We start from the raw sequence: 17,078 nt of genomic DNA, 5'->3' as shown, positions 1-17,078 counted from the left end.
CCCCATGGATACACCGTGACAGGCTGGCAGGCACATGGTGATAGTCAGACTAGTAGCAAATACAGTGACCACACAGTTTGTGGACCACAAACCACATAAGTTTCTTGGTGTCTGAGACCTAGAGACCCTCGGGGGTTCCCAGCAGCCCTTCTGTGAGACTCCCCAACTTCAGCTGCTCCCTCCACCCTTTCCTCTCCCTCAGCAACCCCTGGGCCTGCCCTCCCGCACAGTCCCCGCGCTGTGCTAGGCATAAGCCCTTGTTTTCTTGGTAACAGCTTAACCACTAGCTTTCACCCCTGCTCTCCAAATCCTAAGCATTTCGGGCACTGCCACCCTATTGTGGCAGCTGGGAAAGAGCAATGATGTTTCAGCCCTGACCCAACCATGTTCCTCTGGTTGAAAAAAGGGGGAAAAAATGGATATGTGTTTGGTGGTCATTTAGCAAGTTGCAGGGGAATAAGCATTGATTTGTTATGAGGAGGCAAAGTTTGAGTCCTGGTTCTGCCACCAGCTAAACTTTGCCCCAAGCTAGCCTGTTAGCATCATCTGCAAAATCGGGGTTAAGTGATTTCATAGGTTCCTTTCAGTTTTCTGATTTTATGGCAAGTTATTTGCCTCAAATCCTGATGAAAGAAGTGTATTAGAACTTGTAAAGGTTTATTTCACCATCATAGAAAAGGTTTTAAGAGGCATCTAGTCAGAAGGGAGCAGCAGCCCCACAGCTGCCTGGTTGAAGCCCGGGGCAGATTTTTAAGAGCCTGCTGTTGCCTGGCAGTGAGGAGCTTGACGTCTTATCCACCGACAGGCTGCCGCATAGGAAATGGCCAGTAACCCCACAGCCATCCTACCTCATCTCAAAAATATGTTGCCCTTTCCCATTTGTAGTTGAGTAACGGTAACTGTATGAAATGAATTCACTGAGAAAATGGCCCCCCAAAGAAAGTCAGCTGCTAAACAGGTCAGGTCTGAGAAAGTGAGTTTTTAAACAGAAAACAGAACTTTGGGGTAAATAAGAGGGAATCTCATGAACCAAGAGAATGAGTCCAGCAGACACTCTGCTAAATCGAGGCAAAGTGGTGGATGCAACTGATTCCACTAGTGATTTGACCAGAGGAAAATGTTCTCAACCAGAAGAACTTAGAAGTTAAAAACGGGACATTTTTATTATTAAAAGCTTACAAGTAATTTTAGCCTAATCATTAGAATTTAAAGTCATTACTTAATAGTCCAGATTATATTTTACTGCTCTGATTTCAGGGGGAGTATTTACTTTAGTGATACTGGCATTTTTTTACTGAAGTCTCATGATACCCTCTGAGTGTCTATAATCTTTTAATTAATTAATTAATTAATTTAAATATATCTTTATTGATTTCAGAGGGAGGAAAGGAGAGGGAGAGAGAGAATCATCAGTGATGAGTCATTGATCGAGCCCACAACCTGGGCATGTGCCCTGACTGGGAATCCAACCCGGATTGCCTGGATCCCAGGTCGATGCTCAGCTGCTGAGCCATGCTCAGCTGGGCTCTATAATCTTTTTAAATACACTAAACTCAGTAAAATCTAATTGATTTTAAGGCATTGTGCCAGGTATTACAGTGCTTTTTGTTCACTCACTGTTTCTTTAAACAATCCTAGCCTGGCTTAATGCCCTACAGTGGACTTACAACGCCCTTGGTTGCTTTCCTGTACAAATGTGATTATTTTCAAAGAACTCAGGAAAGAACCTTATCAAACTGCCTCCCTGGACAGATGAGGGAAATTAGGTCCAGAGATTTAAGGCAACTTCCCCAGCATTGTCAACAACGTCTGCACAGGTTTCCCTCTGCATTTTACGTCCTCCTGTGGTCGTCTTTTCCATCATCCTGAAGCTACGTAAAGAAGTCCACAGCAAGAAACAAAAAGACCTGAGAGTTCATTCTTCATTTTATTTGTATGTCCCACGATAACTCATACCAGATACTGAATTAAAAGAAAAACTGTTCTCAGTATTAGCACTAATTTATGGTAACATTCTTTTAAACTATCTTATTTGACCCTTCATTTTAAACTGCAAATTAAAGTATATATTTACATGTTTATATACAAGTAACTTCAAAAACAAATTAATCCCAATCTTGGCGCAGAAGTGTCCACTTTAGAAGTGTAGAGTGCTATGCTGCGTAAATCCTCTTACGAACATCTCTTAGGACTTGGTGAGCTCACATATTCATTCATAAATGGTCCCTCGTTAAGCTTAAAGAACCAAGTACTTCATTTCTGAGTAAATTAGAGGGAATATCACAGAACACGCTCTGTATAGTACAGCACCAGTACTGAAAATGGCTCGGGGCTTTGTAATCCAAGGTTCCGATTTAAAGCAAAAATATGTGGCATAGATGGCAACAGCAAAGAAGTGTCCAATTAAACTTAGAGGGTTAGGAGACAGCCTGTAATAGAAAAACACAAAACATCAATATTGGTAAGACCCAGAAATCAAATTTACTATAAAAAAGTTTTAATTATGTGTATTAACATTGTATATTTTAGAGGACTTTATAAACTTGTGTCTGTCTGCCAAGTTTGATGGCAGGGATAAAATTGTAAAAAATATTTTTACAACAAACTACTTGGAAGATACCCGTTGGAGAATTCAGCAACTCCTCTTAGTCTAGTTTACATAAGTCAGAGGTCTTGAGCTGTTTTCTGTCAGTAATATGGAGATCCCAGTGTGAAGTACCTGGATGGCCTGGCCTACCAGAGTCTAGGTTTTCAAAAGATAGCAGTCCTGACACTGAGGTAAGAGATGAATGAGAAAAGACAACATCTGCACTGTCAACATTATTACTAGTTTCCTGAGTCCCTGCACTTCAATGGAATTAATTTTTAAATACAAGTTTCTCAGTCATCCATGGCTCCTATAGATCAGATCACTGATTAATCCACAGGCAAAAAACAAGCTTCTATTTTAATCAAGGGTTTTAGCCTCATCTGCCAACAACTTCTAATTAATGCTATTTCTCAGAAGTAAAACACAGGACTAAACATTGCCTTTTCTCATTTCTCTGGGCAACCTTCTGATTTGCATACTAATGGATAATAAAATGAGAAAATATGTAAGAAAGATTTACAGTAATTTATAAACTGAATAATCCTAAGAAAATCTGGAATATGTTTCCTTTGTGTCATCAAAACTTACACAGAAAGCAGCCCAACGGGACCAGCAACACATTCTCCACCAAGTTTGAAATATAAAAAACAGGCTTTTCTTAGTTGATGTAGGGAATCTAAAATAAAATTTAAAAATTACTCTCAATCAAATCATTTACACATTTATGTTAGGATGCTAATAATGTGTCAGAAAAAAAATGAAAATGTAACACGTATCAAACCTATAATTATTTTAAAAATCTAGTCCTGAAATTTCAACAACCTGAGATTTCCTTTGCATTCCACAGTCAACATCATGGATAGTGATACCCATATGAATAAGCTTTCCTGTTAATAAATAATGACTGTACCAAAAGTAAGTCCCAGAAGTTAGAGTTGTTTAAACTATTTCCTTGATTATGTTGTAAATTCATTCAATGATGCAAAATATTTTGTAAACTGTTTTTTGTTATAAAATCACAATTCTGGAAACCAAATATACCTTATCTAAGATGCCCAACCCATACCTTTGAGCAGTAAATTATCAAGTAAAAAAAAAAAGCTGTGAAAAATAAAAAATAATGCCTTCTATCTATAGAGTTTTTTACACTTTTCAAAGTAACTCATTAAATCCTCACAACATAGTATAATCAACCCATAACCCTATTTTGACAGTTTACAATTAATGTTCTTTTCAGGTCTGCCTAGATTTTTCTTCACAAGCCATAAAATGAGATTCAGATGTAAACTTGTACTCCAATAAAGCTCCTTCCTCCTCCAATCTTTCCTAATTTTTTATGTTGTTTTATTGACAGATTCAAATTCATAATCTCAGAAACTCAAGAGCTTAGAAAAGCTTTAAAGAACTTAGGAAAACTCAGAACCGAGTTATTTTCCTTTACTTGCCAACCAGCCATTTAACTTCCTTACCAGTTAGCAAGAGAGACTGTTTGGCAAATCGCCATCGATGAGTTGTGTCCCTTTTAGCAAGAATGATGGTTACGGAGGCTACAGACGCATTGGTATCACCCTTCGTAACCAGGTCACCAAACCCAGACCATGAAGGCCTCGGCCAGGTCATAGAAAGAGTTTTTGTGAATATCTGAAGTAATGGGATCTGAGTTATATTTATTCTTGAAAACCTAAAGTTCCAGTGTCATTAACTGATTTGTACACTGCGTGGTTGGGAGGCGGCACTGTTGCCTTTTCCTTCCTTCCTAACACCGCTCCCGCTAAGTCACGTTTTCCTTAATGTATAGACTGGCCACCACCTCCCTACAAGGGCTATGGAAACAAAAACAGAAGCGCAGGAAGACTGGAAATGAACAAAAGTTGGATGCTCTCTGCTACTTGTGCATTTAATGACAAAATCTAAACGTTACCTAAAGCTTACGTTCATTTCATAAAATTCTATTTTGAGAAGAAATTGAAATTTTGGGAAGAAAAAGATGAACGACTATATTGCCTTTTCATTCATAGCCACCAAGATCCTCCATCACAATCTTATACATCTGGGGATATGCAGGATCTGGTTTGGACCAAAGGAATTGAAAATAATACATTATTGGTGTATTGCTTTTAAGGCTGTCTAGGCAAAGACAGCAGATACATGATGCTGCTCAAGGATGGAATTAAAAATGACTACCAACCTGAGAGTCAGCAAACTCAGGAAACATTTCTGTTTCTGGCCTAATCACTAATTTTTTTTATAATTAAGTTCTGTTCCTGTGCTAAAAACCTGCAATTCAATAATATTTATTTTAAAAATATCTGCACTTACCATCTGTTGCAGAAAATAATTGATAAAGTGCCTGAGCAAGGATATTCACAACAAAGGAATGAGACATTTTTCTTGACCAAAAGAATGATTTTTTGGCCTGAAAGAAAAAAAAAGATCACTCACTATATGGTAAGGAGAAAGAAAAAGTACCAGCTGATGTTTATAATCCCCTCAAACTGGTATTTTTCCTGAGGTCCATGTGTAAGTAATTACACCCTGTCAGTTACCAAAACGTCTTCAGAGCAATAAGTTACGAAGCAATGAGTAACTAAAGCTAAATTTACAATCACTGAGCAAAGTGGTGCATGCAATCAAGTGTTACCTAATATTCAAATACAGAAACAAAGATTCACAGGTTGCAAGTCAGGTTCTTTGAGCCTGCATAGGATTGCCTAAGAACCATTAAGTATCAGGTTCCTAAGTATCCTCCCATCAAGGCCCGTTCCTCTCAGGCTCCTCAAAGAAATCTCTTTTGAGACTTTGTCAGGATAATTTAGTATCTTACCTGGAAAATAGCTGCATCATCATAAAGGTCAGGGATACCCTTTAGCAATTTTCTCCACAGCTTTATATCTTTAAAAGCTACACTCATTCCTCCTCCAGTAAGAGGATGCCTTATATTATATGCATCTCCCAAAAGAAGAACACCTACAAAGAGAGAATTTAGATTATGACGTTATCCTGGAGCATCACTTGAGACCAAAAAAAAAAAGACTATGTTAACATATAAAGATTGATGTTACTAAATAATGTGAAAAACAAGGGAACAGTCCATTACTAAATGTTGTTGAGGCAAAAATTCAAGAGCTGATTCAATCAATAGCTATTGGGCACCTAGTATGTGCCAGATACTGGGAATACAGTGAGAAAAAGACTAGGGTACCTGCCCTCAGGAAGCCCATGTGCAAATCTAATGTTAAACAACATCAAAACATAAGGCCTCTCATGGGGAAAAAAAAATTAAATCGAAAGAGTCTACAGGTGTCCGGGCATAAAAAAGCAAGTCTTCTAACAAGGGGAAACATCAATAGGTGGTTTGACATTGCACAGCAATGTTCGCTGCTAGCACACTGCAGAGAAATGTCTGTACAGTTCTAAGGAAAGAAAGTAGGGCCTAGGAAGAGCACAGCCAGCCACATCGGAGTTCACGCTGAAAGGCACTGGGGTAGACATTCTCAAAACCATCAGAAGTTCATTTGGAAGAATAAACCTTGATTGCCCCTTACCTGAAAATTAGGAAGCTCCACAATTTGACTCTAGGTGCACCTCCTGACTGCTGCCTGACTCAGATTCCCAGTCCATTGTCAGAATTATGGATAACTGTTTTAGTTATTAAATAACTAAAGATCATAAGACTAACTTTGGCATTAGTAATGTGGTAACTCACAGTAACCAATTCTCTATCCCACGTTAATCCCAGCAGCATAAATTTAATCGTGTATATGTCACTTGGAATACTGATTTTGAATATTTGGAATACCCTTTATAAAATAAGTCCAATAAAATAATACCTCGTTTGTTTACTGGTGAAGGAGGAAGGAAGCTTGCTGGCATAGACCTCAAACGAGAATTCTGAGTGGCTTCTAGGAATGGTTCTTTCAAGTGATCTGCAATAAAAATTCCGCCCACCAAATAAACGCTTTATAACATTTCAATTTCCAGCTATCACATTTTCGTATCAAGTATAAAGAAATACTTACTGTACATGTTATGGTTGTCACATATTTCCCTTGTGATAAATCAAGAGCTAATTATTTTATTAATAAAATTGTTTATTAAGCACCTATTCATGCTAAGGAATGACTAAGGAATCTAAGAGAAAATTAAAGACATACAGCTGAATAAATAAAGAACCAGATGAGTAAAGCAACTTCGGATGACATGAGGCTGGGAGAAAATCGCCCCCCCTCTCCTCCAAATGTTAACTGACAGCTGCCATGTCTAATAGTTTACTGTCACCACCACATTCTGGTGTTAACAGATGAAGACACTACCATTTCACAAGCGGCAGAAGGGTGCGCAACCAGAAAAAGGGTAAGAGGTAGAGAGCTCTAGCTTTCCAAGCTTTAGTTTCATCATCTGGAAAATGAAACAGATTAGTTTACCTCCAAGGTAGTTTGTGCTTCTACTCACAGAAAATGAACTTTCTTTTCATACAGACCCTAGTGTACTCTGTGATCACAGGAGCAGAATGCCTACGCTGAAACCCTTCTGTGCCTACAAGGAGAATTTCAGTAACCTATTACTAATATAAACCCACAAACTGTTTCCCTCCATGATCTCAGGGTAGAATGCTCAAATTAACCTCTGGACTGGAAAAAACAATCTACAAGAAAAACATAAAAATTCTAAAAATATCAGGTGATCAATGTTCCTTTTCCTAAATATGCATAACTGATTTTTACATTAGAAGGCTTTAAAAATGGCTTAACTGAATGAAAATATAGTAAAATGTTGAAAATGTCATTATTAAAAATCTAAGTTGATCCACGTTTACCTTCATTTCACTTCATTTCTGTTAATATTCTGTTATTAAACACAGTGCTTTCACTTAATTTAAAAAATAACTTGAAAAAAAATATTTAAATAAGATATACTCATATAACAAAGATAGTTTCCTATTACTATAATCATAATTGGCAAACACGTTTACCTTCCATCTTACCTACATTCGTAATAGTTTTTTTATACTTCTTAGTTATACCTTCCCATTTAAAAAATTAAACAACCCAGAAGCCTTTCTGTATTGAACACAAAACAAAAATGATCTCTCAGATTCCTTACAGCTCTCATGTTCTAAGGGCAGGAACGTATGAGCCGCACAGGCCTGGTTTCAGCCCTTGCTGTGCCACTTACTAATAGTTCATGCTTGGAAAAGCTAAGTAACTTCTCTGAATTGTGGCTGCCTCATCTATAAAATGGGAATGATAATGATAATGCCTACATCACAGGACAGTTGTATAGATTAAAGAAAATTTTGTTTGTAAAACACTTCTTACATAGTACGCATTCAATAAATGGTAGCTATCATTACCACAAACCCAAGCTTAAAGTAATTAAGTATAGAGATAGTTCAAGAATTCACAGACCTTAGATTGCTAGCCAGACTACTTTAAAAAATATTAAAATTTTATCAATATTGGTAATTCTGAAAACTATGCTTTAATTATTGATAAGAAAAATATATTGAAACCTTTTTTTTTTTAACTTGGAGATTTTCTTATGTGCTAGCTTAAACAAATAGTTCAGCTCCAGTGTATCTGATTGGCTGGATGCATTTTTCACCTGCCCATCTTATCTCTGGTCTATTTTAGACAGCGTTAGTGAGAAGTGGAGATGAAGAGCCTTTTGTGAGATGTGCTTTCAAACTTAGATTACAATGGAAGTGAAATCCTATTTCTTACCAGGTAATTGTGGGTAAATTTTTTCAACCATGTATTCTCTTAAATTCCTTGGCAGTTCTCCTCGAATGTCAACAAGTACTCGAGTTTCATTAGATGAAATCTGGTAGATGAGAACTGGACTTGGATTAACTAAAAGAAGTTCAGCATGATTTGCTTTAAATTGTGGTGCATTCTAAAAAAAAGAAAATATGTTAATAATTTTGAAATTTCAAGTTGCTTTTATTTTTTTTACAATTTCACGCCTACAGTAAGTACCTCCATAAGAAAGCCAACAAAATGAGATGAAACAGAAACTTTATTGGAGATCAGGTTTTTCCTGAACTTGGAAAATAGTCCATCTGCAACAACAGTCAGTGGAGCATGGAGTTCCTACAACAAAGATAAAGAATACTCAGCTAAACAGTTAGAAATATACAGTAAAAGGACCATTCTTTTAAATGTGCATGAATGGATTTAAATATACTATCCTATAACATTATAGAGGGCATCTGAAGAGAATGCTATTGAGGAAACTGTTATGCAGACTTGAGTTAATGAGTGCCCATCTGTGGAGACGCCTCCTCTGAGTCCCTGAGGGTCACCTTCCTACTAAACTGTCATCCAAACCAGCTGGGACTAAGCTGCACTTTGATAAACAATGGAGAAAACCAGAAAGCAAGCACAGCCATAGCAGACTGAATCTCGTTCATTACAAATTCTAAAGACTAGCTGAATTCTTTTATTTCCTAACTTCATCAAGTATTTCAGGCAGTGGCTAGGATTTTGAAGAAGTTTTGCACACATGGATATATGTGCAAGTTTATCTTACCTGAAAATCACCCTCATCAGAGTTCCATTTCTAGGAAGGGGTGAGCCCAGAACCCACAGAGTTCTGGGCCAATGGGAATAAGATACTGGAAACTATTTTCTTCTGCCATTTCCTGAGATTCCCTTACTCTTGCCTTTCTTATTTAAACAACTGTTTCTTTTATCTTAATCATTTCTTTTATGTTGAATCCTCCGTTCTTCATCTTCCAGTCCCCCTCTCCTTCTCCGCTGGAGTGTCTCTCACTCGTTTTTGAATACTGTTAATACAGTGGTGTTCGTTTACAAAGTTATTTGTACAGCATTCTGAGGTGCACTAAAGGCAATGAGTTACCATCTGAAACCCGCCCTGTGGCACAAGGCTTAGAAAGAACTCGGTCCACTTGTTAGAGAAGCTGGCGAGCCTACTTTTCCAAAGGAGTAGGAGAAAAAGAGAAGAATCTCTTAGGAGAAGCTAATGCTTGATCAGTCTCACCTGGATGTCTCCGGTTTCTTTATCCCTGTACTGAACTCCAACCACAGCATCATCTTCTTCTAATAACTGTAGCACAGAGCCCTCAATAAACCTCGTACTAAAAGATAAACAGAAATAGATCCTATAGTAGCACACTTGAGCAGTTTAAATAAGGAACCATAAATTCCTTATCCCTCATCTCCAATTTACCCACGTAAACTGGACATGCCTGTGGGTGCACACACATGTACAGAGAAAAAGGTCTGGAATGAACAAAAAAGGCAAAAACATCAGTAATGGTTTTTAGGATTATGTGTGGTTTTTAATTTCTAACTTTTAAAAACTGACTCTAAATTACTAATGTAATGATTTAAAAAGTATTTTTAAAAGTAACATTAGATTTTTATCTCAATTCATTAAAAATAAAATACATGCAGAAAAACTTAACATATGATGTGTTAATACCCAACCAATTCATACACAGATGGGGAAACAGAATAGAAGTTTATCCAGCAATTTATTCAGAGTGGTGAATTTTAGTCAGAAGGATCAAGGATAACTTTTTAAATCTTCTTTATATTTGGGGTACTTTTCTACAATAAACATATTCTACTTCCACAGATACCAAATCCTTTCTGTCCCAAGGATAAGTCCACTTATTTCTTTAACTCTTAAGCCTATGCCAATGACATGAGGGTTCTCATATTTAAAAGTTCCTCAACTGTAGTGATTAAAGGCTAGAGGCAAATAAAATAAGAGATGAAGCCAGTCCTGTCACACTAGGTCCTTCATAACAACGGAACAAGGAATTTCCCTTGGAGGCCTCTGTCCTGACTTTTAATAGGAAGTATCATAGCCACAAACCCCAACTCCCAAAGGCACACACTGACTTACATCTTAGTTATAACAACTACATCCTCTAAATTCCAGCCACATAAAAATCAGTTTATTTAGTCAAAGGAAAATTCTCAATAGTTCCATGTCCTTCTAAAAAAATTCTTTATATGACATTCTGAATAAAGGCACTGAAAAGATTTAACACTCTGCTAACTTATGGTGTATTTTAGTATAAGAACTATGATCTGGCCCATACCTACACTTATGAAAATTTATAAAATATATTTGTACAAAAGTCAAGCTTAAACGTGTTAATTCTTTAACATTATATATTTGAAGCCATAGTCTTACTTGGGCTCTGCCATGGCTGCTTTCCGGAGGCTCATGATGAACCTTCCGTGATGGAAAGCTCTCCCACTCTGCACTCGATTGTCTTCTAACAGAGGGTAAGGAATGAGAACATCTGATTTGCTTTCCCGATCATGAACTACGTAGCCATGTACAACCTGGGCATCAATACCTTCCACTGTATCTGCAAAACAATTCCGTTTAAGAAAATCAATGTTGTTAATAATGCCCAGAGTTATGTAGGCACGAAGAAGTCAGGGAGGCATGGAAAGAGTCTCTGTCCTCAAAAAGGTGTGATACCATTTGGGGAACTGGACATTAATATAACTATTTCAGAAATTATAATGCTTCTAGGAGATGAAAATCTTAGTATCACAAAAGATTAATATTTATATATAAAACTTACACATTAAAATCCATAGGAAAAACATTAAGATCCCAATAATAATGGGCAGAAAGTATACTGATGATTCACATTAAACAATATAGAAACATTGGACAAATCAGGAAAAATGTTCAAAACTTGATTTAAAAAAAATTAATGAAATTAAAAACAGTAAGACATCAAATCTATCAAAATTGGTGGGTGGATAAAATTGATGAATTTATGTATTATTGGTCATGTGATAAACATTTTAGAAAGTAATTAAAGCAATAATTATCAAAATCACAAAGTTATCATCCATTGACATAATCATCTTAGTCTTGAAAATTCATCTAAGACATTTACCTGGAAGATATAATTTTTAATAATTTTTAAAGTTATAATGAAGAATAGGTTCACTTAGTGTTATCTCTAATTAAGAAAAACTGAAAATAACCTAAGTATTAATGTAAGTTAGAAAAGTAAAGTACATTATGAAGTATCAATTGAGAAAATGCTATGCATAGCCTTACAATTATAATGAGAAAGAATGGTTAACAGTAATAAAAATATGCTTATGTTAAATGAAAAAGGGGACTTTAGCAGGTATATTAATGTTGTCACATACTATATGTTTAAGTACATTAAAATACAATATATTAAGATAAAGTAACTGAAAATAATTTCATTTCTGATGAAAGAAAAACTTTTATCACACATCTATGCCAAGATCAAAATAAATTAGTTTTCTAATGTGCTTTTTAATTACACTTAAAGTGAGTAAAGTATCTTTTTAAAATGAAAATAAAATAGAATACCTTTTTACCAGGGATAGTTGCTTATACTATACAACTCCTAAAAACCAGTATGAACTTACCTTCAAGACCAAGGTCTTTAAGGACATGATAACCACCTGGCTGCAGATATTCTCCAAGTATCCTGTCAGGCTCTTGTAAATCTCTCTCAATCACTGTCACCTTTCTTCCATCTCTGGAGAGCACTGCTGCCAAAGCAGAGCCAAGTACACCAGATCCCACAATGATAACTTCTGGATCATTTTGAGAAGATATTGATGTAGAGGCAGCTGCTCCTATTAAGGTGGTTTCCGAAATATTGGTTCCTTTTTTGCACTGTTTAAAAAAAGAAGTAAATTATGTATCCACATTTGCTATCCTTAAATCATACTGCTACTACATATACACCGGACTTTTGCATCTTGGGCAAAAGCTACACCCTAAACATTACCAAACCAAATGAACCATTATGTTTTTAAATCCTGATCATATACAAAAACCAACAATATCAAAACGCTGGAGAAATAAAAATGTATAATAATATTCCAATAAAATTAAGTGTATATTCCTTTTTCCAATATTATATGTCAAAAATGATGTGATACAGATATATTCAGAAATTCACACCAAGCCAAATTTCAAACAAAGGTTTATAAGGGGCTTCAAAGATTTATTATAGAGAAAATTCTATCATTAATTACTCAATGCTTCAAACATATACTGAGCACCTACCAAATGTAAATCACATACAACTTCTAGTTTGACTTCCTGTTGCAAACAATTCAGCACCTTTTACATTATTTCCACTGTTCATCTTTATTTTCTCCTTCTGGACTGTATTCTGAAAAATCGACCTTAACCTAAAATCACTTTTATGCAACAAACTGTGAAATCCGGCCTACTCATCTACTAACTGAGAATAATTTAACTACACAAAATTCCAGAAAGAACAAAATACCTCATTGTCCCTTGGAACTTAACCTGTTCACAGTTTTAGTCTTTAACATATAAGAACATGTTTAATTTAGCCCTTCTTTTTTGCCCATTCCGATTCTCTAAAAGCCTGGTCAATGATGTCAAGCTGGTCCTCCAATTTACCGATAAGGACAAACATTAATTAAACCTATCGCTAATTGGGCGGACAGTAAAAACTTGAGCTTGGAACTCAGGAAGATAAAAGGTCCTGTTTTGAGAGATTTATGCCCACTGAGAATAACAGTGATTGTTTTGGGATTTTTGATGAACAATTCCATGTTGTAATAAGTAATTTTTTAATTCTTTGGTACATGCATTCACAAATATGACTACATTTCGGATACAGGATCATCTTCCTTGAGTTCTCCGACATTAAGAATTACTATACGATGAAATGTCACTTTGAAGTGGTTTTAATAAAAGAGACCTCAGGCAGAAAGGAGATAACCCTTAAAATCCTTTAGAACTTTAATTCTCTGTGATTTTAATATTCACCCAGCCTTCCTATATTTCCATAATGGACTGGGGCCTTGTCCATTCCATTTTTTATCATTATTCTTAGAGAAATTACCTTTCTGTCCTTTACCAAGAGAAGACAATAGTCTACTCTTCCCATCGGTACAGCATTTCTTAATGGCCAGAATAACCGACTGTATTTAAATTACTGTTCTGAGAGCTAGCTAAGCTCCTTTTGTCATATTAGCCAGTTTTCAATTAGTTTTTCTTCTGAGGTTTTCCCTGTTCAACACACACTTACACAATTTTGGAATGGGAACTCTGGAGGAAGCCAGAACCTGGTCAGGAGAGAAGCACTAATGGGAACTTAAGTACTCTGCAAAGCAGAAAGCCCGAGGCATTCACAAAGTGGAACCAGTGTAGACCGCTCCTACCCGAAGATTTGTCCACACAGAAGGTAACTTCATTCCAGCCACCTGGACAAGTGCTCAGTGACCCTGTGGGAGGTTATCTCAGACAATAATACCCAAGATTTCAAGCTGAGAATCTAAGTTTCCCTCTCCTTCCTGTCCCATTTCTCCAGCCCACACCCACCATACCACTGAACTTAGCACTACCCAGTAGGCGCCTAAAAGATGCATCCTACCTTTAGACTAACATTAATAGCTACTATTTACTAGACAGTTATGGACCAGGCATTAAGTCATTTAATTCCCTAACTACCAGTAAGCCTACTGTTGTCCCCATCTAACAGAAGAGACAACATTCTTACAGAAAGAAAGCCATTTGCCAAAGGTCTCATAGCCAGAAGAGGGGGGACAAAACTTCTAAACCAAGTCCCTTTCTTCTGTAAGCCTTGCTAACCTGTACTGTGGATGTAGTAAAATGATGCAGATCCAGGACCCTGACTTTGCAGGTCACTCACTCACCCTAACTCTAAGTCACCATCAACCTTCACTTGGTCCACTGCTCTAGTCTCTTACCTGATACCCTGGCTTCCATTCTTGTCTCCCTACAATCTATTCTTCACACAGTAATTGGAATGTTCTTTTTAAAAAGTAAAAATCAAATATTGTTAAAATCCTCCAGTGCTCTTGGGAAAAAGTCCAAACACTAATGGCCAACAGGCCCTAAATGTTCTGAATTCAAAAACCACCATATCGCCCAGCAGGGTGTGGCTCAGCGGTTGAGCATCGACCTAGGATCCAAGCGACTGGGGTTCGATTCCAGGTCAGGGCACGTGCCCAGGTTGTGGGCTTGATCCCGAACAGGGGGCCTGCCGGAGGAAGCAGATCAATGACTCTCTCATCATTGATGTTTCTCTCTCTCTCTTTCCCTCTCTTTCCCTCTCCGAAATCAATAAAGATATATTAAAAACAAACAAAACAAAAACCCATCATCTCCTACCACTGTCCTCTGCTGCTTTTTCAAGGATCATAACTTTGCATATATTTGAAGCCCAGCCTTTGAACTGGAAGCATGACCGCACTGTGGGCATGAGTTCGCATTCACCTGCTCAGGACATCACTGCGCTGATCTCCTCAAGCCCCACTGAAGAGGAAAGCGGAGAGCATTCGGCCCATGCTACAGAATGCTGAGCATTTTTATTTTTTACTCTGCCACCTTTGCAAGCTGCTCAGTCACTTGCCCCAGCCAGCTGTCGCTTCTGGACAGTGGAGGACTTACCTGCAACAGGTCTCCTTCTTCCCAGGTAAGGAATGCTGTCCTTACCCAAGGATTTAAATAACACATTTTTTCCATCACAGAAAGTGATTCTTTCTTCCTTCAAAATGAAATCCTAACATTTCACTTCATCTTCCATAATCAAATCAATACTCGTACTCAAACCAACTTCATTTATCCTTGGGCAACCAACGCTAAATGAAACAAGTGTTTTCAAAGCATTGCTAAGAGAGCCAAGGAGCACACAAGAGCTTTCTAAAACAAAACAAAAACACAGCAAACAATTAAATGAGAATTCATACCTGAGTAAGTTGAATTCAACCTACCTTTCTGGACCGGAGCTGCTCTTTATTTTCTGTCCCAGGCCGGGATTTGGTCCAAAAGAAGCCGATGAAAGGCAGGGCGGAGAGGATGTCCGAGAAGCCGGTGAGCTGGGACCCGCTGGGCTGGCGCCCCGGGAGGGCCCCGCTGCGGGCGCGACAGCGGTAGGACAGCACCAGGCCCAGCGACAGGAACACCAGCACGCACAGCAGGAGCTCCTTGTTGGCCAAAGTGATGAAGTCCCCGCATTTCTTATAAAAGTACGTGAAAGTGGCAAGGCCAAGGAAAGTCCACATGGTTCAAAGGCTCCTTGGGTGGCACCGGTCGAAGCTGAGATCCCTTTTTTCCTTGTAGGGTTTTGATGATCAGAGATTCTCCCCAAAATGTGTTCCCAAAAGGAGCACCGGGAACCGGCCCAACTCCAGTAAACACCGTCACGGGATTACAATTCAAAGCGAACTAATTTAGAAAAATCAAAAAGTTGGTATAAAAGTATCTGAAGGGGGGAAGCTGGGACTTAGCAGTATTTCAAAATCGCCTGCTCCAACGGCTCCCGATTTATGCTCTCTCCTCTCTTAGGCAATCCATTTATTTTTCTCTCTCTTTTTTTAAGATGGGTTTTCCTGAGGGTTGTTGAGGGTGAAGGTTTTAATTCGGACATTGGTTCATCGTGCGGTAAAATTGTTCTCTCTCAACAGCAGCAGATGCCCTTTCCGGAAAAGACGGAGGATAAAAATCAAAGAAATATCTTGGCGCCGCGAAAACCGCGGCCTCGCCTCTTCGCCAGCGATGGCGGGGCAAGCGAAGCGTCGGGGTCCTCGCCTCCCGGGGCGGCCGCCCGCGCAGCCCGCGGGGCGGGGCTGCCTCCTCCCCGCACCGAAGGGCTCGGACTCACGGCTGCGGCTCCCGGGCAGGGAAGCGCGGCCCCTACCTCGAGACTTTCTCCTCGGCAGCGGCTCCCAGTCCACCAGCCTCCTAACCTCCGGCCCGCGACTCCGTCTCCGCGCCAACGCAGCGAACAGTAACCGCCGAGCCCGCGCGCCCCGGCCGCCGGAGAGCTTGACCAACGCGCCGGACCAGTGGGCGGGGCTCCAGAGCGCGAGCCCGCCCCGCCCTGCACGCCGTCAGCGCAGGCCCCGCCCACCGTCGCCGCCGTCCAATGAGGGCGCGCACACGCGGTAGGCCGAGATGGCGCTATGCCGCGTTTGGCCAATCGCGGGCGGCGCAGCCCTCGCGGTGACGCCCCGAGAGGCGCTAGGGCGATGTAGCGCCGGTGGGACGGAGGCGGGGGCTCGCGCCGGCCGCTCCGTGGGCGGTTGGGGAGGCACCTGGCTCCGGAGGAGGTGGGGCTCTGCCCTGGGTCGCGCGGTCACTTTACTCCCCGCAGCCTCAGCCGCTGGGGTCCTATTCGGGGGAAGGTGGGTTGGTTCCGAGGACATCGCTGCCTGGAGATCTCCGGCCTCAAGTCCCAATGTTTCCATTCATCCCGGGAGCATGTATTGAGCGCTCACTACCGGCCGACCGGGGGTTCCAGGGACGAATCAGAACAGCGTCTGGTCAGGTGCCGAGTGCGCGGGTGTGGAAGCGCGGACGTGACTTTCCAGGTGTTCACGGAAGAAAGAGTAGGCAGGCGTTTGCCCGGAGGGGTTACGCCAGGTGTTCCCTTCTCGCCCCCAACCGTCAGCTCAGCCTCCTCACTGTCCTCAGGCTAAAGGTGCCCTGATGTGCC

The 17,078-nt window shown here is 39.5% G+C and overlaps 1 protein-coding gene across 2 annotated transcripts; it reads right to left on the bottom strand.

The window, feature by feature from the left end:
• Positions 1 to 1,908: 1,908 nt before the first annotated feature.
• On the bottom strand, positions 1,909 to 16,058 carry SQLE (squalene epoxidase). Of its 2 annotated transcripts, XM_081117120.1 has the most exons (11): positions 15,355 to 16,058; positions 11,998 to 12,250; positions 10,760 to 10,940; positions 9,593 to 9,689; positions 8,569 to 8,682; positions 8,314 to 8,485; positions 6,421 to 6,516; positions 5,415 to 5,557; positions 4,910 to 5,006; positions 3,179 to 3,266; positions 1,909 to 2,429 (listed from the first exon to the last, which is right to left on the bottom strand). In XM_081117120.1, exons 1-11 carry the CDS (start codon positions 15,643 to 15,645, stop codon positions 2,237 to 2,239), a joined length of 1,725 nt encoding a protein of 574 aa, XP_080973246.1. In that variant the 5' UTR covers positions 15,646 to 16,058; the 3' UTR covers positions 1,909 to 2,236. The 2 variants fall into 2 exon arrangements, with proteins under 2 accessions (XP_080973246.1, XP_080973247.1); XM_081117121.1 differs by lacking the exon at positions 3,179 to 3,266.
• Positions 16,059 to 17,078: the final 1,020 nt, after the last annotated feature.

This window comes from Miniopterus schreibersii, assembly GCF_964146895.1.
Source record: "Miniopterus schreibersii genome assembly, chromosome: 17".
In the NCBI taxonomy this organism is placed as follows: domain Eukaryota; kingdom Metazoa; phylum Chordata; class Mammalia; order Chiroptera; family Miniopteridae; genus Miniopterus; species Miniopterus schreibersii.
The sequence above is the reverse complement of the archived record's forward strand: the minus strand, read 5'-3'. Positions and strand labels throughout refer to the sequence as shown.

What these genes read in the sequence shown, in the direction of transcription:
- SQLE (XM_081117120.1), bottom strand. Translation starts at nt 15,645, where the DNA reads ATGTGGACTTTCCTTGGCCTTGCCACTTTCACGTACTTTTATAAGAAA. An exon ending in AGCAGCTCCGGTCCAGAAAG is followed by an intron (nt 12,251 to 15,354) that starts GTAGGTTGAATT and finishes TTTTTTAAACAG; the next exon opens with TGCAAAAAAGGAACCAATAT. An exon ending in GCAGCCATGGCAGAGCCCAA is followed by an intron (nt 9,690 to 10,759) that starts GTAAGACTATGG and finishes TTTATCTTTTAG; the next exon opens with TACGAGGTTTATTGAGGGCT.